Source organism: Echinops telfairi, unplaced genomic scaffold (genome assembly GCF_000313985.2).
Source record: "Echinops telfairi isolate 266 unplaced genomic scaffold, ASM31398v2 ScPeMD7_3533;HRSCAF=4204_0, whole genome shotgun sequence".
Taxonomy (NCBI): Eukaryota; Metazoa; Chordata; class Mammalia; order Afrosoricida; family Tenrecidae; genus Echinops; species Echinops telfairi.
This window is the reverse complement of record NW_022107431.1, coordinates 91,951,108-91,977,603: the sequence shown is the minus strand read 5'-3', so window position 1 is coordinate 91,977,603 and position 26,496 is coordinate 91,951,108. Positions and strand designations below refer to the sequence as shown.

At 36.0% G+C, this 26,496-nt stretch overlaps 1 protein-coding gene across 1 annotated transcript in view; it reads right to left on the bottom strand.

Annotated features, from left to right (window-relative positions):
- ME1 (malic enzyme 1) overlaps positions 1–26,496 on the bottom strand; it is a 178,235-nt gene that overhangs the window by 113,062 nt on the left and 38,677 nt on the right. Inside the window, exons 4-5 of the mRNA XM_004696285.3 lie at positions 4,614–4,689; positions 164–325 (exon numbers count right to left, since the gene is read on the bottom strand). Of these exons, the coding sequence (XP_004696342.2) occupies positions 164–325; positions 4,614–4,689 (238 nt within the window). The remainder of the gene's footprint in view (positions 1–163; positions 326–4,613; positions 4,690–26,496) is intronic.

Here is a 26,496-nt window from a genome sequence, read left to right as displayed (position 1 = left end):
GCCCTGGATTCCCTGTGTTTCCAGTTCCTATCTGTACCAGTGTACATCCTCTGGTCTAGTCAGACTTGCAAGGTAGAATTCGGATCACGACAGTAGGGGGGGGAGCATTTAGGTACTAGAGGAAAGTTGTATTTTAGGTGTATTATAAATTTAGATTGTTTACCTCATTTTCTGTTCCCACATCCAGTGTAATCGGTAGACACTCTTGAGGGTTCATCCCTCCACAAGCTGTATACAGAGCCAGTTTACCCACAGGGATGCCCATCCCATTACAGCCCAGGTCTCCCAAGCCGAGAATCCGCTCTCCATCAGTCACCACAATAGCCTAGAAGAAAAAGACAAAATTTCCATTAACATGTAACTTTTTTCCCCCACAAACTTTGGGGTAAAAATCCTCATCTCCATGTCTGAAACCTATGTAACAAGATACTAAGCATTACAACAGATAAACTGAATATACATGCGAAATATTTTTAAACTTTTGAGTGGGTAAAAGTTTACACAGAAAATTCGTTTTCCATTCAATAATTCATACGATTTTGTTTCATGTCCTTGATTACAATCCCCACAATGTAACATCACCTATCCCTCTTCTTCCCTGTGTTTCCATTTCCATTCTTCTTTCTTTCCTACCCCTTTGAACTTTGTCCTTGTGCAAGTGCTGTCATTGTTCTCTGGAATGGTTGATTATTCTAAGAAGTAGGTATCTCCCTACTGTTATTTTTCCCCTAGTAAGACTTGTCTATTGTTTGGCTGAACATTGACTGGAAAAAATGTTCTGTGACCATAAATGTGTTTTACTACTACGCTGTATAAGTAGTTCCAACTGACTAGATGACAGTGAACAGATATAATATACGCAAAGGTTCTCCTGGATGCACACAGACACTCATATGTACTTCTTTCCTCACCACTGTCCTGTACTCATCCCTTCTTTCCTTTCTCAGCCCCTGCACTTCCGCTACCCTAACTAAATGCAAACCCCCTGCTCCTGTTCTCTTAAGAAGACTTTTTAAAATGGTCTTGAGATGGACTTTCCTCAACGATCACTTACATGAAATCATCCCTTTGCTTAAATATGAATACTTATTACCATGCAGTGAAGAACACAAGGATTACTAGCCATAGCTGTTATTCCCACCAAATGACTTTCATTTTCCTGATGGGCCTCTATAAGAAGATAGGGAAAGCTGTTAATTGGATTATATTATTCAGCTGTAAGTGACTGTTCACAGTCCATTGTGACTGATATTCTGCAAGCATAAAATAAGCCATCTCGGAAGCAAAAAGGAGGGAATTTTGTGATGAGCAAGAGAGAAAGAGCTGGGAGTAGAGCACATTTGGACCCTGTTGTCCTTGTGCACTGAATCCCCTTGATCCAGGAGACAGCTGTGAGACCACAGAATGGCAGAGGAACAGAAACAACAGAACCTGGAATGAAAGTAGTGGGTTCTCCAGCCCACAAAGCAAGTAAAGCCGAGGGTTTGGGGGCAGGAGACTGGCTTATGGAGTGCTCTCAGAAGTAAGGGTAGAAAGACTTTGTCTTATATATTTTGGACATGTTATCAGGAGAGACAAATCCCTGGAGGACATCATATTTGGCCAAGTGGAGGGTCAGTGAAGGAGGGGAAGACCCTTGAGGAGATGGACTGACACAGTGGCTGCATCAATGGGCTCAGGTATGGGAACCGTTGTGAGGAAGGCATAGGGCCATGCGGTGTTTTGTTGGGTTGAACACAGGGTCGCTATGGGTCAGACCTGACTCGACTGCACCTAACAACAATAACAACTGGTTCATTCTTTCCTAAAAACTTGCCCAGCTTTCTGGTTAAAATGTAACTATGCTTCTTGGATCAGGCAATTGTACTTCATAGAATTAACACATTTCTTAGGGTAGTTCCTAAAAACAGAATCTGTAGAACATGGTATCTAATTTGGGGGAGAAAAGGTGCAGAAGCAATTTAGCTAAGTGAAAATATTGGGGCTATTGTCAATAGTGGAAAACACTTTACAGATTTGCCTAGTATGAGCCTTATGCATTGAAATTAATGAATTCTACTCACTGTTACACAAACAGAAAAGACCGTTAAAGAAGGCATTCTTCAGACATGACTAAGTCCTGCTAGAAAGCATCAATGTATTCAAACTTAGTCCTTATACAGATGCAGTGAAACACTGGTTGCCGAACACCTCTCCAAGCTCAAACTTTCCAGTACTCAAAAACAAAACAAAAAATCTTCTTCGTGGGAAACAGAAAGATTTCTCCCAAGCTGTCTCCCCCAAATATAGGTTAGACTTAGGACACTGCTTGCAGCAAATGGTAAAAGTTACTTCCCTGTAGGCAGTCAGCTGCCAGACTATTGTCACTTCCCACATGTCTGCTCCCTGCTGCTAAGGACAATAAGCTACTTCTCTCTAAAGGTTTACAGTCATCAATTTGGTTCCTGTAGGTGTAATTCACACCCTACTGACACATGGTCTCTAGAGTTGAGCCAGGGAACAGGTCAAATCAGCTAAGTGACATCCAAGTTAAGCTGCCATCTTGAATCTTGCCACATGTATACCCCCAATCCCTCCTCTTCTTATTGCATGTTTACCCCTAGATCACCCCCCACCCATTACTGTATTACCTATAGCACAACTATTTCCTGTGACGTACATCTTCACCTGTAATTAAGACGCTTGCATGTCCCCAGAGAATACAAAAGCCTTGGTTGGCATTAAATCTCTCTCTACGTGGACCACCAAGTGAGGCTGAGGTGAGCATTGCTACCATGAAATGTGTCTGACTCCATTATTTCAATCTCTCATGCTCTCTATGACTTTACTATCATCTTTACTTATTATCGCCGTACAATTGTACCTACCGGACCCATGATGATGTGTTAGGGGCTGGCTTCCCCTTGCACTTCTTGGTGTTTAAAACTTTGCTCAATAGTTGAACTGAAAATCTGACCTGAAAAAACCTGGATGGGCTGAGAGTGAGACACAGGTCACATCTCACCTGGAACACAAAGGGCTGTTCAGTCTAATGGCTGCTCTTGCTCAGACAACATATAGTGCCACTAGTGCGTTAAACATTCCTTGTTGTGCTTTTGTTTGCATGTTATTTGAGTAAAATGTCATAACCATGGCTCCAAAGGAAGTTAGTGTAAGCGGAAAACTGAGAATCACCATGGAGTTAAAAAATAAATTGTTTCAAAATTGGAATCAGGTCACCGCTTGTCTGATTTGGCAGCTGAATACAGCATGGCTAAGTTGACCCTATCAACATTTTTTAAGAGGAAAAATGTGATTAAAGTGACTAATGTAGCAAAAGATGTGAAACTGTTAACCTCAAAACAAAGAACCCAGACCATGGAAGAGGTTGGAACGTTACTGCTAATATAGAGATCAGAACCAACTCGATGGCGATAGTGTATCTGAGATGGTGATATGGGAGGAGGCTAAAAGCCTCCATAGTGAATTTAGTAGTGTAATTGTGAGGCCTCAAAACCAATTATTTGGTTTTCCACAATTTCTGATGGGAAAAGTATCTTGTTTTCAAACTTTTCAGTGTTCAAACACGAATTTAAAACAAATTGAGTTTGACAATCGATGCACCACTGTGTGTGTTTATATATAATGTATGGTGTGTATATATATGTGTATATATGTGTCTGTGTATATATGTGTATATATATCATAATGTGTCTCTATGCTTCCAACAGCTCCCAGATGCTTCCAATTCCCAGCATTCTCCCCCTTCGCCTTCAGAAAAAAGAAAATTAGACTAAGTGGATATTAACAGCATTCGCCTCTCTTAGTCAAAAGGTGGGACAGCACCTAATTTAAGAGCAGCTTATTTATGGAGCTGTTTAGGAGCCTCGGTAGTAAAGAACATCAAGTGTGCTCTATACTACCCACCTGCTACTCAGGAGGAGAAAGATGAAGCAGTCTGATACCATAGAGATTAACAGCTTGTAAGCACATGGATCAGTTCTACTCTAGAGTTGGAATAAGCTCAGCAGTGGGTTTGCCTTTGGTTTTGGTTTTGGTTTGGGGCTGGAGCCAGCTATGGGGCCTATGTTCAATAGCTCCCCCAAACACAATCAAAATAGAACCCACTGGTGCCCTTTTTTCCTCAATGAATGATCATGATAACTATAGGAGTTAATTTATGATAAGTGCTTCATGCAGAGACAACTAACAAGTATTATAGATACTCTTGCCTTTAGGTTTATTGGTTAACTCACAGAGGGAAGTCAAATGAATTACGCTAGGCAATAACGAAGGAAAGATATAACAAATTTCTTTTGCTTCATAGTTCCTCTTAGTGAATGACTAAATATAGCAGATATGAAAAAGGAATTTGCTTAAAGAAATGCAAATGTTATCATATTTTCAACATATTGTCCTTTTTAAGTAAGAGTATAGTAAGAAGTTGAATAGAAACAATGGGGAGCTAGTATCTACATGGTGTCAGAATAAAATTAATCTTTCTTGCAAACACACAAGGAATATAAATTAGGTGATATTCACTAGAAAAGCCATAAAACCTAACATCATAATTGACATAATTGTCAGTATGTTTTAAACTGTTTTATGCCGTGGTGAAAACCCTGATAACTTACCTTGATGACATCTTCTGGCCATGCATTCAGAATTGAACGAATGTGCCCTTTATCATGGATACTAATGAAGAGACCTCTGGAAAGACAACGGAGTGATTTTAGTTGACTTCAGAACTTGTCAAGCATTTAAAACACTGCATGACAATTAATATATCTAGATTAGTTTAATATAGTTCCATTTTCATTAACACTAGTTAAAATTATTTCAACAAACAAAATAAGATAATGATCAAATAAGACAGAAATTATATTAAAGAATAGATTGGCCATTGTAATAAAGTTTATTCTTCCATTATATCTTCTTAAATATTTCTTTTTTTTTTCTTCTTTTTTTTTATTTTATCTTATTGGGGCTCTTAAATATTTCTTTAATTAAAAAACATTCACTGTTTTCACATACTGAAAATTTAAATGCCATTATTAATTCTACTCAGACATCCATTTACAATCTTTTATTAAATAAGATAATACAGGCAAAATTACTTTGAAAAACAAAATAATTAGGTGTACATAAGCATTTTCAGTATATAGTTCACTTACATGTGCAACTGGAAGCCCCAGTGGTCTAGTGCTGTGATCCCCAAGATCAGCAGTTCAAATTACCTGCAACTCCAAAGGAGCAACACTGGACTTTCTACACCCTTAAACAATTACTGTCACGGAAACCCACAGGGGATTGCTGAGTCAGCATTGACTCAATGGCAGTGAGTTTGGTCTTTTGGTTTATTACATACGTATAGTGTGATGGAGTGGGCCAAAGTGATTGACTAATGCTGAGCTGCCCATTCAAGTGCTGCTTTCTTGACCCTTGATTTATGGTTCTAGTTGCTATTTGCAACTGTGTTGTTTAGACTCTCAACAATATCTTTAACATCCCCACCACCATCCCAACACACACACACAAACACACACATTTCCTAGAAAAGTGTAAGTAACTTTAAAAATAAAAATTTTCATGTTTAAATTGAAATTTTAACATTAGTATTGTTTATGTTGCCCTGGTGTTGTAAAGAGGTACAGTCTCAGCCAAAACTCAGAGGTAGTTCTACCCTGTCCTACATAGTAGCTATGACTCTGCAGTGACACGATGGCAATGAATTTGGTTTTTGGTTTGGGTGGTGGCATTGCCGGTGACCTTTGCAGACCTTTTTGTTAAGAAGCCCAAAGCTTAACCCACTATATGACCAGTACTCCTTATATTAAACAATGCTAAACCCTTCCCACACTGCCCCACCCTCGCCCCTCACACACAAACACACACACAAAAGACTATCCCGTTTCTTCTAGTGACCTGTGTAAAGTTTCTGATGCTAAATATCTTTACATGAGTAGACAGCCTCAACTTTCTTCTGCAGAGCAGCTCTAGGAGTCAAACTGCTGACCTTGGGGTTGGTAAGCCAGCATGGGGCTTCCTTTGTCACCATGGCTCCTTGATTACTTGATGGTACAGCTTGTTTTGTGTTTTTTTGCAAGTTTGACTATAATATGTTTTATTGATTTCTTTTTTTAAATCGTTTTATTAGGGGCTCATACAACTCTTTTATTTTTTAAAACATTTTATTAGGGGCTCATACAACTGTTATCCCAATCCATACACACATCAATTGTGTAAAGCGTATTTGTACATCATTTCTCAAAACATTTTCTCTCCATTTAAACCCCCGACATTAGGTCCTCATTTTTCCCCTCCCTCCCCGCTCCCTCCCCGCGGGCTCATACAACTCTTATCACAATCCATGCATACTTCAATTGTGTAAAGCACATTTGTACATTCATTGCCCTCATCATTCTCAAAACATTTGCTCTCCACTTAAGCCCCTGGCATCAGGTCTTCATTGATGGTACAGATTGTATAGGAAAAAAAATAAATGCTTAATTCTTTATCTTACAAATTTAAAAAATAAAGAACTGACTTATTGAACACTTCCAATGATATCCAATTAGTCATTTTTGTTTTAATCAGTATGAACTTCCTGATTTAATATAAATTTTATTTTCCACCTATCAGTTATTTTCCTCACTGATACTCACGTTGGCCCATCTTTAACCAGTGGAAGATTCCTGAGTCCTTTGGGTATCCCTATAGGGTCTCTATAAATCATAAACAGCCTGTGGCAGTGAGGTTTTTTGGGTTTTGTTTTTGTTGTTGTTGTCGTTTAAAATAGCCATTAAGGAGCCCTCCTGGCAAAGAGATAGTTTTTCTGCTAGATGAAAGGTTGGTGATTTGAATCATCCAGCTGCACTGCAGGCACTCTGCTTCCTTGGAGATTACAACGTTGGAAATTCTACGAGACAGTCCTACTCTGTCCTGTAGGGTCACCGTGAGTCAGAATCAACTGGATGACAAGTTACATAGTCTTTGATAGCTTCCTTGCTCTCTGGTATGACAAAATATCCCAGGTTTACCTAGTACATTTTCTGCTACAGACCTGAAATAAACCATTCTTCCAAAACTTTCTGGTGTGTTTGATCAGAAAGTGCTATTTTACTACCTCACTTAGGTAGTAGGGATGCTTATTACTACTACAAAGAAGTGCTAGTAAGGTTGACTTCTTATTTATGGCAAATCTTAAAAGGGTTCTTCTCACTAATAAAATAGATTTGTAAGATTTTCTAGTAAATTCATTTATCTGCATCTTAATTCACATTCTCTGACTTCCCTCCTGTTATAATGGGAGAAATTCCTGTACCTTTTCCTCAAGCTTTGAATTCTATCCCATTGCAGCTTCTCAAAGGCTTCATACCTGCAGTTACCCCATTTCTCACAACATCATCATTTTCTTGACTAGATATTTCTTACTGGAAAAACAGCAAAAGCAAACAAGATAGAAAGGCTCCCTTTAATCTCACTACCTTCACTATTTACTCATTATTCTTACCCTTCATAGCAAACTGCTCCAAAGTAGTATATTCTCCAACCTAACATTTTGATTATCTTCATAATACTTATAAAGTGTATCTCAAATGATCTATTTGTACATATATTTACTCTCTGCCTACCCCCTCCCACCACCTTACTCCTGTATACATATATACTCAAAGTAACAGTCCTTAAGGGCAGATGCTCCATCTTGCTCACTATTGCAACCTTACTGTTTGTAGGTGTGCTGGCACATTGTATATATATCCAGAAATATGTACTGATTTCAGAACTATAATCAGATATTTTAAGGAACTATATGTGACCTCCTCCCTGGGGGACAGACAACCGAAAAGTGGCTGAAGGGAGACGTCGGACAGGGCAAGATATGACAAAATACCAATTTATAAACTATCAAGGGCTCATGAGGGAGGGGGGAGCGGGGGGGGAGGGGAAAAATGAGGACCTAATGTCGGGGGTTTAAGTGGAGAGAAAATGTTTTGAGAATGATGTACAAATGCGCTTTACACAATTGATGTGTGTATGGATTGCGATAACAGTTGTATGAGCCCCTAATAAAATGTTTAAAATTTTTTTAAAAATCAGATATTTTAAAAGCATAAAAACACAGAAACACTTGCTTAATACGCACTTAATAAGTAACCAAAAATAATATTATGACAATAAATGCTATAGGCTGATTATTGATGCTTGTCTCACCCCAAAATAATATTTATGAGACTGGCACTAGTTTATGCCTTTTACTACTTCTCTTGCTGCTTCACATGTATTTATTTTGTGTCTCCAAAATTATTACAATCTCTTTATAAATTATGTATTTCCTTTGGATTTCCATCATAACCAACTTGTTCCTATGAAATCAGTAATGTATCATGAAATTAAAATGAAATACTTTTGAATTTATGTAAAGAAAATAATTTTGTTGAATTATCTAAGATGTTTTCACAACATACAATTAAATAATAATTCCCAGAATCTTGTTAGCCAAAATTGTCCAAATAACACTGTTTTCAGGAAACAGCATTTAAAAAAACAACAACTAATGGGACAATGAATAATATGAAATTAGCACCAAATAAATAACAAGGATCCTTATACAAAGATTTGAGTTCAGTTTCAGTGGAAAACCCACTTGTTCAATTGTAATCTTTTGAAATTACTGTGTAGAGGTTCACTTGTGACAAAAATTCTTACACTTGAAAAAAACACAACAAATGTATAATCTGCAGTGTTCCAGAGTCAAGCATTCTGATAGTTATTTGAAATAGTTCCTAGAATTTTTCTATTATTTAAAACCTAGTGAAGTGGCCAAAAATGTTTCAACACAAAAAAGGCTTATATTTGCTGGTATAAAGTTAGATATAAACACTGATATTCAACATTAAATATATATATATTATATGTAGACATAGATATATACATATGTCTATACCTATGCCTATATATATATACATCTGTCTATACCTAAGATGGAGAGTTCAGGCAAAAACTCATTTATCAAAGACTTTTTTAAAAGAAGGGAATTTAAATAACCACTTCTTAGTCCATGTCCTTATTTGATTTATTCAAAATCTTTTTCTAAATTTTATATTTCATGTTACAACGGAGAATTTTAAAATGTGGATCATTCATATATACAAACATATGTGGATCATTCATACATATATATACTTGTACAGTTCAAACTTTTCTCATGACCTCTAACATTGTACATATTCTATTCTTTATGTTGATTTAGAAGACAATCTTCTACTTCATATTTTATTCAACAACAGCCCTAATGAAGCTTATTTTTTATCAAAATAGAGTTCATTTTGTAGTATGTACAGTAACTTTCTATTGTAACTAGACTAATTTCTTTTGTCTAAGTGTACGTTCTTTAAAGAGAATGAAAAGAACTATAAAATCTCTTAAAGCCCCTTTTCAATATTATTTAACAAATTCATAGTTCATTATTAGACCATATGACAAGAACATTCATTTGTGTTATTTGCCCCCTCCAAATCTTGCAACGGCAGTTGGTAATAGAAGCTGGGTCACTGGGCCGTGGTCTTTGTATGGCATAGATTCTGCTGCCGCTCCACTTTAGGCAGGGATTTCAAACATGCTCCACAGGGGTTCTTCTTGCTTGACGATTCCAGGAATTCTCTCTCTTCCTATGTCTGAAATGGTTCTCACATAGCCAGAGGACTGGTGAAACTGACAAATTCACAGGTTAGAAGTCCTCCACACCTAATTTGTATGATTCCACCAAATTGTTGCAGCTACTGTGGCAATCCATCTCACCAAGAGCCTTCCTCTTTTTCGCTGCCCATCTACTTTACCAAGCATGATGTTCTTCTCCAAGGACTAACTAGTTTTTCCTGACAACAGGTCCAAAGTACATGGGACAAGGATGGCATAATGTAAGAGTATGAAATAATGTTATATCTCAGTCAAAACTCGAGGTTCAATTACAGTGAACCCTCGCTTATCGCGGTTAATCGGTTCTAGACCCTACCGTGATAAATGAAATTCCGCAAAGTAGGATTCCTTATTTGTAAATCAAATATTTTCGTAGTTAGAGCATAGAGGACATGAAAAAACACCCTTTAGTCACCATTACACTCGTATTACCCAATTTATTAAACAAAAAAGGGAAAATACAGTAAAACATTTTGGACGTTACAATTATCATTTATTATTTGTTATATTATTTATGGCATCAAGCTTGTACAGTATGAGCCAATCAATGGTAGTAATGACAGATCATGCGCTGTTACGCAAAAACCGCGATAGAGTGAAGCCGTGGAAGTCGAAGCGCGAAGTGGCGAGGGTTCACTGTATATCATAAGCCCTCTTTATATATTTCCAATCAAATTAATTTTGATATAATAGTATTTTTAATGATTATGAAAAATGTAAAGTATCTTAGAAGAGCAGCAAAGATGATTAAATGTTTTAAAAGGAAAATTCTAAGGAAATGTTTTAAAACGTTGCAGTAAAAAAGACTGGAAAGTAAATCTAGGGAATGTAAGTTAATCATAAACCCTTTGTAACAATATGTTACTTGATGTCTATGGAATGAGAATCATATCTAGAGCCAACATAAACTATGTAATGTGTTCCAAGAAAGGAAGTATAATAGAGATATTTGGGGATGGAAGTGTGCCAGACTAATGCCAATGCTTTTTATGCAAGAAGTCAAAGGAACTGCGGACAAGAGACTGCAATGAAAAAGAAAAGAAAGAAATACAGTAGAATTCAATTGCATGTAAACATGTTAACAGTTTCCTCAGACCATTCAAATTTCCCCATTGTTTATATGATGACATGTATCCACTGTGGCTCATGAGCCCATATCTTAAAAATATCATGAATGTTATTACTTTCTTTAATCATGCTGCTGCTACTACAGACAAATTAAAGTGCATGCTAATACTTTCATTCTCATTTACAGCATTTTCGGATAACCAGCTTCTTAGCTAAAGCTTTGTTGTCAGGTTCCTTTCACACTGCTAACTCTGGGACTTCGTCCAGAAGTCTTTCCTTTCACTGATCTTTGCTTCGGATGTTTGTATTCTCGCAGAGTAGTTTACCTAAACTCAAAACTAACCGATGAAACCATTTAACTAAGTAGTCTCATTTTTCCCCTAATGTTGTAAAAAACAGTCAGGGATGCATAAGTGTGCATGCACTGAAAATTGTAGGAATTTGCATTAACCTAAAAGGAAAAAGCTGCTGTGCGGAAGCATTGTCCCCAGGTTGGTTTCTGTGTGTGTGTTTCTTTTCCTTTTCACAAGAAGAAAACTCTTCAATTAAACAATGTAAGCCATATGGACAGACTCTGTACACTACCAAATACAGTTCAAGCAAATTTCTTTGAAGCCAGGCCAGTTTTCCATAGGATTATCCAGGGAAGGTGGCCACTGCTAAGTCCTAAGAAATGCTCTCTTCCCAATAGCCATAACTTCTAAATCTCTGCACAAATTCAAAGGTAGATCCTTGGAAACCTCTCGCTTTAAGCTTTTCACAGGTAAGAAATATGCTTTCAAAAGGCTAAGCTGTGTTATTATCAAGTTTGGAAACATTAAAATAGAACATAAAAACGTTCATTTGATTTACAAAAGAGTTTTAAGATTACTTCCTTTAGAGAGTCTGTCTGAAGCTTAGATCGCTCTGGGTAAGGTGCTCCTCCATGACTTCCTGTGTCAGAGAAGCTCCGACACAACATTTATCACACAGTATAAGTACTCTTTGATTTACAATGGGGTCCACTCCAAAAACTCCGTTGTCAACCGGTTCTAAAGTAGGCCAAGTATTTTTTAAATTCTCATTAGTATTGCCTTTTATTACTAGTATCTTTATAAATCCAATTTTTATTTATCTTTGGGGATTAAAGACATTACAGATAAGCTTGCAGGTATATTTTAACATTGTATGAAGTACTATGTGAGGGGGGTCAAAATGCAATTGAAAGATAATAGATTATCTTATATTACTACTAATAAAACATACATACACACACACACACACTAATGTTATTCTTCATGACCTGAATACATTGTAAATCAGGTACTATCTGTTTCGAATCGCAGTTTTAATAAAGGATATCTTCTCTATGCAGTACTTCTCCCTTATATGGAGCTTTGGTAAAAACAAAATTAATGTTATGTATACTTCCAAAGCTGCGTGCTACAAGTTGAATAAAAAATAATTTTCACTCTGTTGTACAGCAAGATGAATGATGTTAATGTTACTAAATTCTACATGTAAAAACAGCTAAAGTGACCAAATGGTCAATGATTACTTTAAAGATAAGATGAGAATTAGGGCACAAGGGGACTAGACTATAAGAAATTATTCAAATAGAATGCCTTTAAAGATAATTCTAACTTGCATATTGTGCAAGTCTAATTTGAATTTGAATTGCATATTGTTAAACTTATTGCAATTCACTTAACAAGCTATGTAGAAACTATCAAATGGTAACCTAATTTGCTGTGTAAATGTTCACTAAGAACATAACATTTTATTTTTAAGAAATAGCTTGATGTTTTACTACATATATTTAACCATGCACACACACAAATAACTCCATGTATTGTTAAAAACAAATCCGACTGCAGGTATATTTTCTACTCAGATAATATTTATCTATTGAATAGGGGGAGAGTTCCCAGGTAGTACAAACAGTTAATGTGCCCAGCTAGTAATTAAAAGATTGGAAGTTGGAGTCCATCCAGAGACAGCTCAGAAGAAAGACTTGGTAGTCTATTTCCAAAATCAGCCACTGAAGTTGCTAGAAAGCACAGTTCCACTCAGATACACAAAGGGTCACTATGAATTAGAATCCATTACAAAGCAACTAGTTTTGAATGAAGAGTGGAACTTTGAGTTAAGGAAGTATGTACAAATTCATGGTAGCAGTCAACAGACACATATACAATGGAATCTTACATATAAAAGATGCTTTACTTTTAAACGGACTGAACTATCATAATACATAAATGAGATTTCCAGGAACTTATTCATATGATTTTCAACCACAAGGGATTCTTCCCACCATAGTTCTGGTGGTATTACCAGGACTGAGAACGAAGAAGACTATCTCCTGGGTGCTTCCTTTCTTCTTTCCTTTTGTTTCTTTTAAGATCACTGAATCTCATTCCAAATAAAAGAAAAAAACTCTTGTATATATTATTTGTCATTGCTCATATTTATGAGATATATACTTTACTGTTTAATGCTCAAAGACTTCTCCATTTATTTCATTAGTACAACTTTTCAGAGTATTGATGCACTTTGGTCTCTATATTTGAGAAATGAAGAATAATAAATAACACATACTAATTTCCCCAAGACTCTGTCACTTGGTAGGAATGTCTAAGTATGAGATAATAAATTAGAAGTTAAATTTTGTATAGGAATAATCTTTGCAAAAAGAAGTCTGCAACATCCATATCTCATTAATCGTATTGGAAAACCTAGTATGCTCATCTTATGTGAAAAGAAAAACTCTTCAAAATCAAATGGATTTTTTTTTGGATGAGGGATTTCTTATAACAAGAGAAATGTTACATACTTTAAATTACTCTTTAGTCCTAACATTTTCCATATGTCTTCATAAGTATTTATCTCTTTTAAGGTACTAAATATGATATACTGTACATGAAGCAGAATAACACATTAACTCCTTTTTAATTCTATAAATACTCATAATAACTGATGTATAGTCATTTTAAATGAGTGTTAATTTGATAATGTGTTAAAACCATCTTCATTAGTGACATTAGGCTTCATAATTTATATTTTCATATAATGTTTTACAAATTTTTTTTATATTAAAAATACCCAATGAGGTCCTATCTTTTTCCATACTTACAATTTTAAAAGTAAAGAATATTTTAAAACACCTTAAGCAATTATATTCTTTCTTTATCATTTGAAGATAATTTAGTAATTATGTTCTAATTATAACTATTATCATCATAACATCAAATCAAATTTCAATATTTATGGGAAAAGTGCGGCTTCAAAAATTAAAATTGTGCTATTTCAAAACTTACATTACATCTAAACTTCAGGTAAATCAGTTTTTAATTTCTGCTATAAGCCTCCTGTCAGAAGACTCACCAAATAAATTTAAGATCAGTATTCTTGTTTATATATTAAAACAATATTCATTTCACAAATTAGGAAGCAAAATATCTGGGAATTTACATTACAGACTCGAGATCCCACAATTAGGAAGACGTAATGCAGGGATTCAAATCGAGTCTCTGAAAGCCCAGGGTAAATTGGGTGTTACAGTGTGTGGTTAGGTGCCGTCAAGTCTTTCAGACGCACAGGGGCCCTAGGTCAGCAGAATGAAGAACTGCCAGGCTCTGTATCATCTCACAATTGGTTTTTACGTGGAACCCTTTTGTACAGCCCTGTGTCAATACATCTAATTAGCAGTCGCCCTCTTTTTGCTGACTCTCTACTTTACCAAATACGAGGTCTTTCTCCAGGAACTGGTCTCCCTTGACTGTATGTCCAAAGTACATGAGATGAAGTCTCACCACATTGGTTTCTAAGGAGTATTTTGGCTGTATTTATTTTAAGACAGATGTTTGTTCGTGATACTTTCAATATTTTTCACCAATACCATAATTCAAATGCATACATTCCTCTGTCATCTTCCTTATTTATTGTCTAGTTTTCACCTGCATATGAGGTGAGTAAAAATATCATGGCTTGGGTCAAGCACCTCTTAGTCCTCAAAGTGCCATCTTTTCTCTTTAACACTTTAGATAAATCTTGTGTAGCAGATCAACCCAAGTCAATACATCATTTGATTTCTTGACCTGCTACCATGAGCAATGATTGTGGATCCAAGTAAAATGAAGTAATTGATAACCTCAACTTCTTATACATTTATCATGATGTTGCTTATTGTTTCAGTTGAAAAAATGTGTTTTCTTTAAGCTGAGGTATCGTTCATACTGATGGCTGTAGTCTTTGATCTTCATCAGTCACTGTTTCAAGTGCTTCTTGGTTGCAGAAAGAAGGATTTTGTTATATGATTATTGCAAGTTGTTAATATGATTAGAAGCAATGTTTATTATGCACTCATGTCCATTTATTCATGGGACAAAGACTGTGCCAGCTCCACTAGGCTCTCATGTAAACAATACAGAGTTAGTTCCTTGCTTCCAAAGAGAGAAAACACCAGTAAATTCAGATAGAAAAGAAAGTCCATTACTACGTGGCAGTGTGATATAGACTGAATATATTCAAAGAGTTACAGGACATTCAGTCTGAAGGTCTGGAGTCTTTGTAACAATGGAGCAGCACTGAAGACAAAGGAGTAACGATGAAGATAGAAAAGCAAGCAAAGGGGCCAGATCATAAAAATCCTTGAATGTCATGCTAAGAAGCTTGAATTTTACCATAGAGAAAGAATCAGCTAGCCAATGATTTTAATCAAGATTGTGAGTATGCCTTTCTGAAAAATCACTGTCCAACACTCACTGCCATTGATTTGTAGTGCACTTGTTGAGTTTCTCAGACTGTAACTCTTTACTGGGGTAGAAAGACTTGTCTTTCTCCCTAAGAGCAGCTGGTGGATTGAACTTCTGACCCTGCTGTTAGCAGCCCAACTCACAACCACTACACCACCAATGAGTATGTTTTTCTGACCAAACTCTCAACAAGAGTTCTTAAAGATGAATACTACTCTCCAGGAGAGAAACAAGAAAGGCCAATCTTAAAATGTGGCAATGAGGACTGAGTAGAAACAAAGATTCAATAGCAAAGAGGTAAAATCCACAAGACTCAAAGTGAGATGTAAGGGAAATACTGAATACCCCAGGTATTTGGATTAAGTGACTGAGTGGATGGTGTTGCTATTTTTGCCTGACTGAGATGTTAGGCTGGTAGAAGCAAGCGACAGTAGTTGCAGGACATCTAAGACAAGTATCTAATACTTGAAATTATGAGTATTAAATTCAGAAAAAGAGATCTTGGCTAGAGAGATTAACTTGGCATTTCATGGATTATAAATAAATAAGATGGAAAAATAATAAAGGAACCAGAATAAAACCCAAGACATTTTACTAGGTAGAATGAATAAATGCAGCTTAGATGTGCTGATAAAGATGGAAATATATAAAAGAAAAATGTCCTACATCTTATCATGGGGAAAAAATTGAGCCAATGAATTCAAAGGACACAGAAAGAAAGAAATGAGATAAGGGGGCCAAGGTTATAGTGTTTACATTCTTGCAACCATGAGAGTTTAGATGAGCCAAGAACACAGCTGGAATTAAACTTCTATGGAGCACGAAGTCCAGCTGAGCCTGAAATGTGCAGGCACAGTTACAGAAGCTTGTCCTCACAATGATACCATTTTAATTAAAAAGCAGAATCATTGCATAGAAGTGAAGTAAACACTACTTAGCAGTGGAGTACAAAATGGCTCTTCCTTGGAAGGGAGAAGAGATTGGTTCAGGAAGGATTTGTGCAACGAACAAAGTACAAAATCATGAAGGGTGTGACTTCAGTTACAAGTAAAAAGAACTGTACTAGGTCTGCAACTTTTATAAACATCAGATTTCTTTTTCACTTGCTTCTGTATTTATATTAAACATAAATAACCCATGTGTTTGGTCATAAACATCACCTCATCCACAGAGAGCCATCATCATAGTATTAATATTTTATACAGTTATTCCTAAATAAATTGGTTACTAATATTGGCAATTGATCTCCACTTGTCTGTTAAGTTTGTCACACGGTGGAGACTTATGTGTTACTATGTTGTTGCAAGTTATAACACCAGAATTTCAAACACCAGCTGGGTCATTCATGGGGAAGAGGTTTCAGCACAGCTTCCAGACTAAGAATAGACTGAAAAAAAGGGTATAGGTTTTCCACTGCTGAGAGATTATGAACAACAGGAGAGCAATGGTAAATATACACTGGAAAAGAGCTCTTCAGATTGGAAGTCACTCAAAATACAACTGAGGAAGAGCTGTCTCCTCAAAGTAGGGTCCACCTTAATGATATGAATTGAATAAAACTTTCAAGAACTTCCTTTGCTGTTGGGGCCCAATGAAAAATGAAAAAAAGAGCTGTAAAAATAAAATTACTAATAAATATGGAGGTTGAGGAGAACTGAGGAGCAAATAATGAATACAGGGTGGGTGGGGATGTACTGAAACTGATTGTGATGATGTATATGCAACTCTTTATAAATATAACCAAATTGGGAAAGTACGTGATATGTGGACTATATCTCAACAAAACTACTGAAAAATAAGAACAAGGACAAAAAACACTTCAAGATCTTTCTTGAAGTATAGTGCTGTTTGCAATATGATAATATTAATACAAGTAAATCCAGTAAACTTAACTATTGTTCAAATTTAAACACTAATCCCTAAAGCTAGTGATATGGGAATTCTATCAACTTCTTCAGTTTGAAATTGACTAAACATGAGATTGGAATGCAAAATTTCCCATACTCACAGCAACCAGATAAGGGTTGTATAGTTATCTAAATCTTATCAATAAAAAGAGGAACCCTGGATTACACTTTGAATTGTGAACTGCAAGGTCAGTAGTTCAAAACCACCAGTTGCTCTGAGGGAGAAAGATGAAGCTTTCTACTTACATGAAGAATTACAGTCCTGAAAACTCAAGGCCCTTCTACTCTGTCCTGTGGGGTCAGTATGAGTCATAGTTGACTTTGATGGCAGTGAGTTTGGAGGTTTGGGGGACACAAAATTTGGAAACTAAGAGGATCAGTAGTTGGATAATATGCCCTTGGTAGTAGAGATTAAGTTAAAAATGACATGAAAAATTTTGTACGACCAACAATTTCTTCATTGTAATTTTTCCCCCAATAATATAAATGGTAACTTTAAATGTGGACTTCACCACATGAAATACACAGGATCCAAATTGATTATATCTGTGGGAAGAGACAATGAAGAAGTTCAATATCATCAGCAAAAACGAGGCTAGGGATCGACTGTGAAACAGACCACTGATTGTTTAGATGCAAATTCAGATTGAACCTGAAAAAAACAACAACTGTGGTACATACATACAATGGAGTACTATGCATCCCTAAAAAGCAGTGATGAACATCACTGCATGGGAAGAACTGGAGGAAATTATGCTGAACAAATTAAGGCAAGCACAAAAGGACAAGTATAACCTGAGTCCACTGAGGTAAGCTTAAAAAAGCAAAAGGAGTACAGGGAAAAGCTACTGTATACATACAATCCTGGAGTGAGGTCCAGGTAGTATGGCAGGGGCCAGACCAAATCCAGGGATACATATGGTAGCCAAATAAAAAGGAGGAGGGAAAAAGAAAGACTTGAGTAGCAGGGGCACAGGGCACTAACCTACCCAAGGGGAGGGTGTTGTTTATAACTCCACAGGGAAAGAGGGACCAGACTTAAACCTGGTGCCCCAAGACATGAATGCAACATACCGGCATGAAGCAGGGAGCCAATAGAGAGGTCTGATGGGCCGGCCCCAATCCCAACTATGTGAACAGCCCCTCCTCCCCACCAGAAAAATTCACTTCAGAGGACAGCACTGAAGCTACAGCTCTGGGAGTGGGACGTGTCTGATCAGAGCACACAGGAGTAAATGAAGGGGGAGAAAGAGAGAATGGAGTACATCCTGACCCACCAAGTACTGAGGATGATATCCCTGCTCAGAGCAGCCAATGGACCATAGGGCTGGACCCACTATGAGACACAACATCCCTCACTAACCCATAGCACTACGAGGGACAACATGGGAGACACAGTGCAGGAATTATGCCCAATCTGATCCCACAACACCAAGGCCAAACACTAAGGGCATGCAACAGAACAGAAAGGGGAGCAGAGCAACAAAGTCTCCAGGGAATACCAAAAACAGACTTTGGGGCCAGGGCATGGCACTTCATCAGACTCAACCAGAAAATATTCCTAAAGGTCAACAAACAGACCTTGAACTATTTATAAGCTTTTCTTTTTTGTCTTTGGTTAGTTGTTGTGGTTTTCTTTTATTGCTTTGTTTTGTTCTGCCTTGTTTTTGTGCATATTATTATCTCTGCATGTCTATCTAGATAAGATAGACAGATAAATAATCTAATGGAGAAAACAATGGGACCAATCTACAATCGGTGGCTAGGAGGATATAGGAGGTCTGGTAAGGCTTGATCAAAGGCAATGTATCTAAGAGAAATTACTGAAATCTGAAGGAAAGTCGAACATGATAGTGGGACAAGAGGGAAGTAAAAGGAAATAGAGGAGAGAACTAGAAGTCTAAATACAGGCATGTACATGTGTAAAAATATTTATATATGGTGATTGGAAATAGATCTATGCACAAATATTTATAGGTTTAGTATTAAGGTAGCAGATGGACATTGGGCCTCTACTCAAGTGCTCACTCAACGCAAGAATACTTTGTTCTATTAACTTGGCATTCCATAATGCTCACCTTCCCAACACGATCATTGAAGACAAAGAGGGTACATAAGCAAATGTGTTGAAGAAAGCTAATGGTACCAGGCTATCAAAAGATATAGCGTCTGGGGTCTTAAAAGCTTGAAGATAAACAAGCGACCATCTAGATGAGAAGCAACAAAGCCCACATGGAAGAAGCACACCAACCTGTGTGAGCATGAGGTGTTAATGGGATCAGGTATCAGGCAGCAAAGACCCAAAACAAAAAATCATATCCTTGTGAATGAGGGGGAGTGCGGAGTGGAGACCCAAAGCCCATCTGTAGGCAACTGAACATCCCCTTACAGAAGGGTCTCCTGGAGGAGATGAGCCAGTCAGGGTGCAGGATAGCATCAATGAAACATAAAACTTTCCTCTAGTTCTTTAATGCTTTCTCACCCCACTATCATGACCCCAGTTCTACCTTACAAATCTGGCTAGACCAGAGCACGTACATGGGTAAAGAGCTAGAAACACAGGGAATCCAGGAGAGATAAACCCCGCAGGACCAATATTGAGAGTAGCCATACCAGGACTGTAAGGGGAAGGTGGGGGGAGATAGGGTGAACTGATCACAATGATCTACATGTAATCACCTCCCAGGGGGATAGACAACAGAAAAGTGGGTAAAGGAAGGCACTGGTCAGTGTAAGACATGAAAAAAATGTATAAATTATCAAGGGTTCATGAGGGAGGAAGGGTGGGGGAGGGAGGGGAAAAAATGAGAAGCTGATACCAAGGGCTCAAGTAGAAAGAAAAGGTTTTGAAAATGATGATGGCAACAAATGTACAAATGTGCTCGACACTTTGGATGGATGGATGGATGGATTGTGATAAGAGTTGTACGAGCCCCCAATAAAATGATTAAAAAAAAGAAACAAGGCTGCTGACACTTTGTTTCACATACTTTGGATATGTTATCAAAAGAGAACAGTTCTGGAAAAGGACATCATGCTTGGTAATGTAGCAGGTGAGAGAATAATAGAAGACTCTCAATTAGATGGACTGACATAATGGTTGCAACAATGGTCTCCAACATAGCAATTGCAAGGATGCACAGGACCATGCACTGTTTCATTCTGTTGTGAATAGAGTCTGTATGAATCAGAAAATACTCACAGGTACCTAACCTAACTACAACAACCATAGTGAACCCACAGGCCACAATAGAACTATCCCAAAGAGTTTCCAAGGCTATAATCTTGACCGAAGTAGACTGTCACATCTTTTTCCCTTCAGAGCAGCTGGTGGAATGCTGATCATTCAGTTAGCTGCCAAGCACTTAAGCACATGTCACCTGGGCTCTTCTGAGACAACTAGGATGTAGAAAACTCAAAATCACACCCCAGTTCACGCTTACTACCTCCATAATGCTGAGTTGGATCTCATTTCAAAGGGAAAATGTTTTATTAGAAAAATATGCTACCTTCCCTTATATGCCATTCATTTAGCCACCAATCATGTTAAGTCTAGGATTCATATTGTTAAAAGAGAAGAGTACTTGCTTACACATAAACATAACTCAATAACTTTACTATTTATTTTAAGTAGATAATTACATAATTTAAATTTTATCAGGCATTTAATAATTTTTAATACAGTAAATATAAATACAGAATAAAATATATAGTATTGAGCTATAATTCACAGTTCCACTTATGACTTTAATTACAGAGTTAAAATGTATATTACATAACTACCTAGGTATAATCTGCCATTTCTAAGGTACATAAAATAATTCTTAGACCATACTAAATATTGATTACTTTATTAAAGAAACCTGCTGAGAATAAACCTTTGGATTTTCAGCAGCATACCTGAGAAGCATATGAGAAAGAAAAAGAAAAGTGAGTTCTAACCTCTGTCTGATCTACTGACTAAGAATAAGATGAGAACTTATGTCTCAGAGGAAATAATTTCTTCACAAGCTAAGCTGAAACTAATTTAAGGAAAAGAGATGAAAATAGAGGAGAGTTTAGTAGCATATTCAGAAAACCAGACCTCATTGCCATCAATCTGAACTCAAAGCAAACATATGTAGGATTTTTAATGCTTTGCAAATCTGTATGGGAACAGACAGTTCCACCTTTTTTCCTCTGAGGCAACTGGTGCACTTGAATTCTGTCTGACCTGGTGGTTAGCAATCCAATGCTTACCTGTTGCTCTGAAAAATATAAAAATAAAACAAAGTAAACCAGAAAGATATCATTACCTCAAATGAGAAAAGTGTATTTGTAACCCACTCAGATTAGAGAAATGTTGAATCTAAAACATTATATCCACAATACAACTATATGTAAACTGACATGTTTGTGGGATGGAGTGGAAATTCTGTTGAGATGGATCTGTCACTATAAAGTTTTAAGAATTAGAAAGCAGCATTACTTGAGATATGTGTGGATTTTTGAGCTATTTCAAATCCCTGGATTTGTTGATCTTGGAAACTCACAGAGGTAGTTCCACCCTGTCCTAGAGGGTCACTATCGACATCAACTTGATGGCAGTGAGTTTATTTGTTTTTTAAAATGCTGTTTTACAAAAATTTTCCCAAAACTTAAATCCATAGTGACATTAGAATTCAATTGGTTTACAATAACACCCAGTGCAGGAATCTCACATATAATATTTATGACCAATAGTTTTCTAAAACACTCAAATATACGCAATGATGAGGAATAAAGAAGCCTATTCCAATGTAGGAGCCTTACCAGCACTATAGATTAGGCAATGGGCTGCTAACCTTAAGGCCAGTAATTGAAACCCACTAGGCTGTTTGGCAGAATGATGAGGCAATCTGCTTCTGAAAGCTGCTATGACTTAGAATGGAGTCAGTGGTAATGGGTAATGGTTATTCCAGTGTCAAGTAATTAAATTACCACAAAAGCTTTCTTTACTTTGAAGTTAATTTTATAGTTCTGCAATATATTCTATTCTATTTATTTCTACATCCTGAGGCTATACAATGCAATTAAACACTTTCTTCTACACAAAAAACTTTTAAATAATTGAAGACTTACCCATTTCTCTTAAAAAAAATTTTAGGCCACACATTCCTATTTTCCCCAACTTTTTCTCATATAATAAGTTTTCCATAACTGTCACTGTCATGGTCACCCTTCTCTGAATATACCCAACTTTGCTAATGTCTCCTTAAGCACATGGAATCCATACCTAAACACAATATTCTGGCTGTGATCTGAGTAAGGCCAGGTACTGTAAAATCTATTGCCTCTCCTTAAAAAAAAATGTTTTAATTAAAAACTCTCTATTTTTAATAATGAACAACCTATAATCAACCTTAAAAAGATGCTCTTTTTGAAGAAGGAACACAAAAAAATCCCACATTAATATATTTTCATTTATACTACCTGAGATAAAAGTTGGGCAATTTTATTTAATTCTCTATATGCTATGTGTATACTGAAATCAAAATACTTGGGTATACCACACAAATCGTAGCAAAGTTATTTTTGGATCCTAAACTTCAGTTTCTGTTCAAGTTCTCCATATGTAAAGTCTCTCAATGAAAATGGAGACTTGATGAACTGTTATTTTATACTTATTGCCTTTTACAGTAAGAGATAAGTTTCACTGCTTTGCTTGTGAAAAAGATTTATATGTCTATGCATACATTTAGACAACCTTTGAATTTTGATGTGAAGAACTGATGTTTAGATCATGTCTACATTTTTTCCATTCCCCCCAATTTTTCCTATTTAAGGAATGCTTAGGAAATGTTTGGAATTTTGAACCAATTTATAAAATACACTGAATTTCCAGTACTGAAGACATAGTATACTTCATTTTTATGTAGCATAAATCACATGCCTTCATAAAAAAACACTATTCTGCTGATAAAAAGTCAATTCTAAAAAGATTTCCTGCAACTAAGTGTAAAAAAATTCATTTGAGATAACTAGTAGATACACAGTAGAATACATTCCATCCGGCATGTCTCATATGTATGAAAAATCGTACACTCTGGTTCTTTTCTCATACTTAAAAGAAAATGCTGGTGCAAATATTAAGTCTATTTCATGAGAAATTAGATAAATGAAATATAATATTTTAGAATATTTATAAATCAAAATGAAAGGTTTATTACTAGAGTTAAATGGTAAAAAGTTTATTAATATCTAACATTAAAATGATCACTTTTCTGGAAGTATTATAAGATTAGCTGCTCTCTCAACATCAATTGTTTGCTACTTAGAGAATTTCTATATATGTAAAAAATTATGATGCAGTAAAAAAATTACAAAACTAAACCAAAGCTATGAGCCAAAAATACCCCCCTGGTTCTCAAAAATCACCTAAATAATGTAAAAGACCCTACAATGGTTTGAGGACCTGACAAAATCAAATTATTGATACAATATAGAAAGATGAGTAGTTTCAAGGAGTATGAGATTTTAAAGTTCTAGTGTCCATATTTAATAACAATTCCTTCTCACAGCTGTTCCTCAGAGTAAGCCCAATTTCTTTCAGATGTATTATTAATGAGAATTTATTTATTAAAATAATATATTTGAATAGTAGGAAAAATAAAGAATTGGTCTGAGATCCAAAAGGTCAGCAGTTCAAAAACCCAGCAGCCTCTCTGAGAGAAAGACTGGGCTTTCTATTCCCATAAACAGTTACAGTCTTGAAACTCAAGTGGACAGTTCTACACAGTCCTATAGGGTCAGTATGGTATAGACTCAGTGACAGGGAGTTTGGAGAGATTAATTCTTGGCCATTTTCTATTTGAATGGAAAAATAGAGTGATATTAAGTTTCTCTTTTCTTGAATTAACAAACAATGCATATTACTGGACCAGGAAATGAGGATGTCATAAAAGTTTAGAGTTTCAGAAACTCTAAGGAGTAGTTCTACTCTGTCAGATAAGGTCTCTGTGATTTGAAACTGACTCAATGTCAAAGGGCCTGTTTTTTTTTTATTGTTTTATTAGGGGCTCATACAATTTTTTTTTTGAAAAAAAATTTTTATATCATTTTATTAGGGGCTCATACAACTATCACAATCCATACACAAATCAATTGTGTAAAGCGCATTTGTACACTCATTGCCCACAACTCTTTTCATAATCCATACACACATAAATTGTGTAAAGCACATTTGTACATTCATTACCCTCATCATTCTCAAAACATTTGCTCTCCACTTAAGCCCCTGGCATCAGCTCCTCATTTTTTCCCCTCCCTCCCTGCTCCCCCATCCCTCATGAACCCTTGTTAATTTATAAATTATTATTTTGTCATATCTTGCCCTGTCTGATGTCTCCCTTCACCCACTTTTCTGTTGTCCATCCCTCAGGGAGGAGGTCACATGTAGATCCTTGTAATCAGTTCCCCCTTTCCAACCCACCTTCCCTCTACCCTCCCAGTATCACCACTCACACCACTGGTCCTGAAGGGATCATCCGCCCTGGATTCCCTGTGTTTCCTGTTCCTATCTGTACCAGTGTACATCCTCTGGTCTAGCCAGACTTTCAGGTAGAGTTAGGATCATGATAGTGGGGGTGGGGTGGGGAAGCATTTAGGAACTAGAGGAAAGTTGTATTTTTCATCGTTCCTACATTGCACCCTGTCCAGTGAAAGGGCCTGTTTTTCATTATGCAGGTGCTAAAACTAAATAGCATGAGAAATATAAGAACAATTTATAAAATACAATTTTTTTCTCTAGAAGTCTGCAATGTAGTTGAGGCTAAACAAATAGCAAAATACCAACAGAACAGGTAAAGAATATTGTACAGATCATTTGAAATATCAAAAACAGGAATGAATTATTGCCAAATGCATAGTAAAACAATATATGGCTACTAAGAACATAAAGAAAAGCCATATTATTTTTGGAAAATGCAGAATGAAATATAGTAGGTAGAAGTAATTCTCCCCAACTATGTAACCCAGCTTTATTTGCCATCCATATATAGCAGCATTATCAATTTGTGCAAAGCGATCCTTTAAAAAATGTTTCACAGAACACCAGTTTTTAAGTAAAGTAACACAGGAAACTTACTTTCTGCAAGAATACAAAAGAATAGTCTTAGCTTCCCAGAACTCAAAATATAATGTACAAATTAAATAGATATAGTTATAAACAGAGTCTAACAACTATTGAAAATTCTGCAAAAAACCAAAATGGTATGGATACACTGGAACAAGATAGGACCAACAGAACCCTTAAAAATAATTATCCATGACACCTTAAAAAACTCACAAAAAGTTTTTATGTCAAAAAGATAAGAAATCACATACAAAACCAATAAATGACCATTCCAACATATCTTGGGTAAAAATATTGAGAAGTTGAGTTGTTCAAGTAAGAATACCTATTAGATATCTAGCCCGATCCTAATGCCATATTCAAAATGAAAACTAAGCATCCTATGTAGAAAGTAATATATCACTAAATTATACATTTAAAAGTGTAAGAGGAGACATATTTGTTTGCAACTTCATTAAGTTCAGTACTTAAAATACTATTACCTTTAACTTTAATAAGCTCCTAGTTGCTAATACCAAATTCACACAAAGTAAATATAAGAGGTATAAACTCCTGTTCACCTTCTGAATGTCTTAAAATGTCTACTGTTGCAATAGGAAAAGTTTAAATGATATTTGTCAGTTTAGGGTTTTTTGTTTGTTTTTTAACAAAATACTCTATGCTACTACCTGAAGATCCATCATTACTCAAAGACACTGACAATTTATTTTTCTGATTAAATGCGACATGTTAATTTATTTCATATAACACATTTTAGATACAGGTTCTTTACCTTACAATTATGAAAAACGTCATGAGTATTACTCTATCAAAAAACTTCAAATCACCAAAAGTTTAACAAAATATATAAATTAAAATATCATGGCAGGAGACTATAATGAAGAGGTGATACAGAACGGCTTTAGAAGAAATGTTACTTTTCCTGCTAATTAAAGCATTCCTTTACTTAAATTTCAAATGTTGCTAAAAGTTTGAAAGAATTATACAGTTAATACCAACACCTGTACAAAGGATTTGT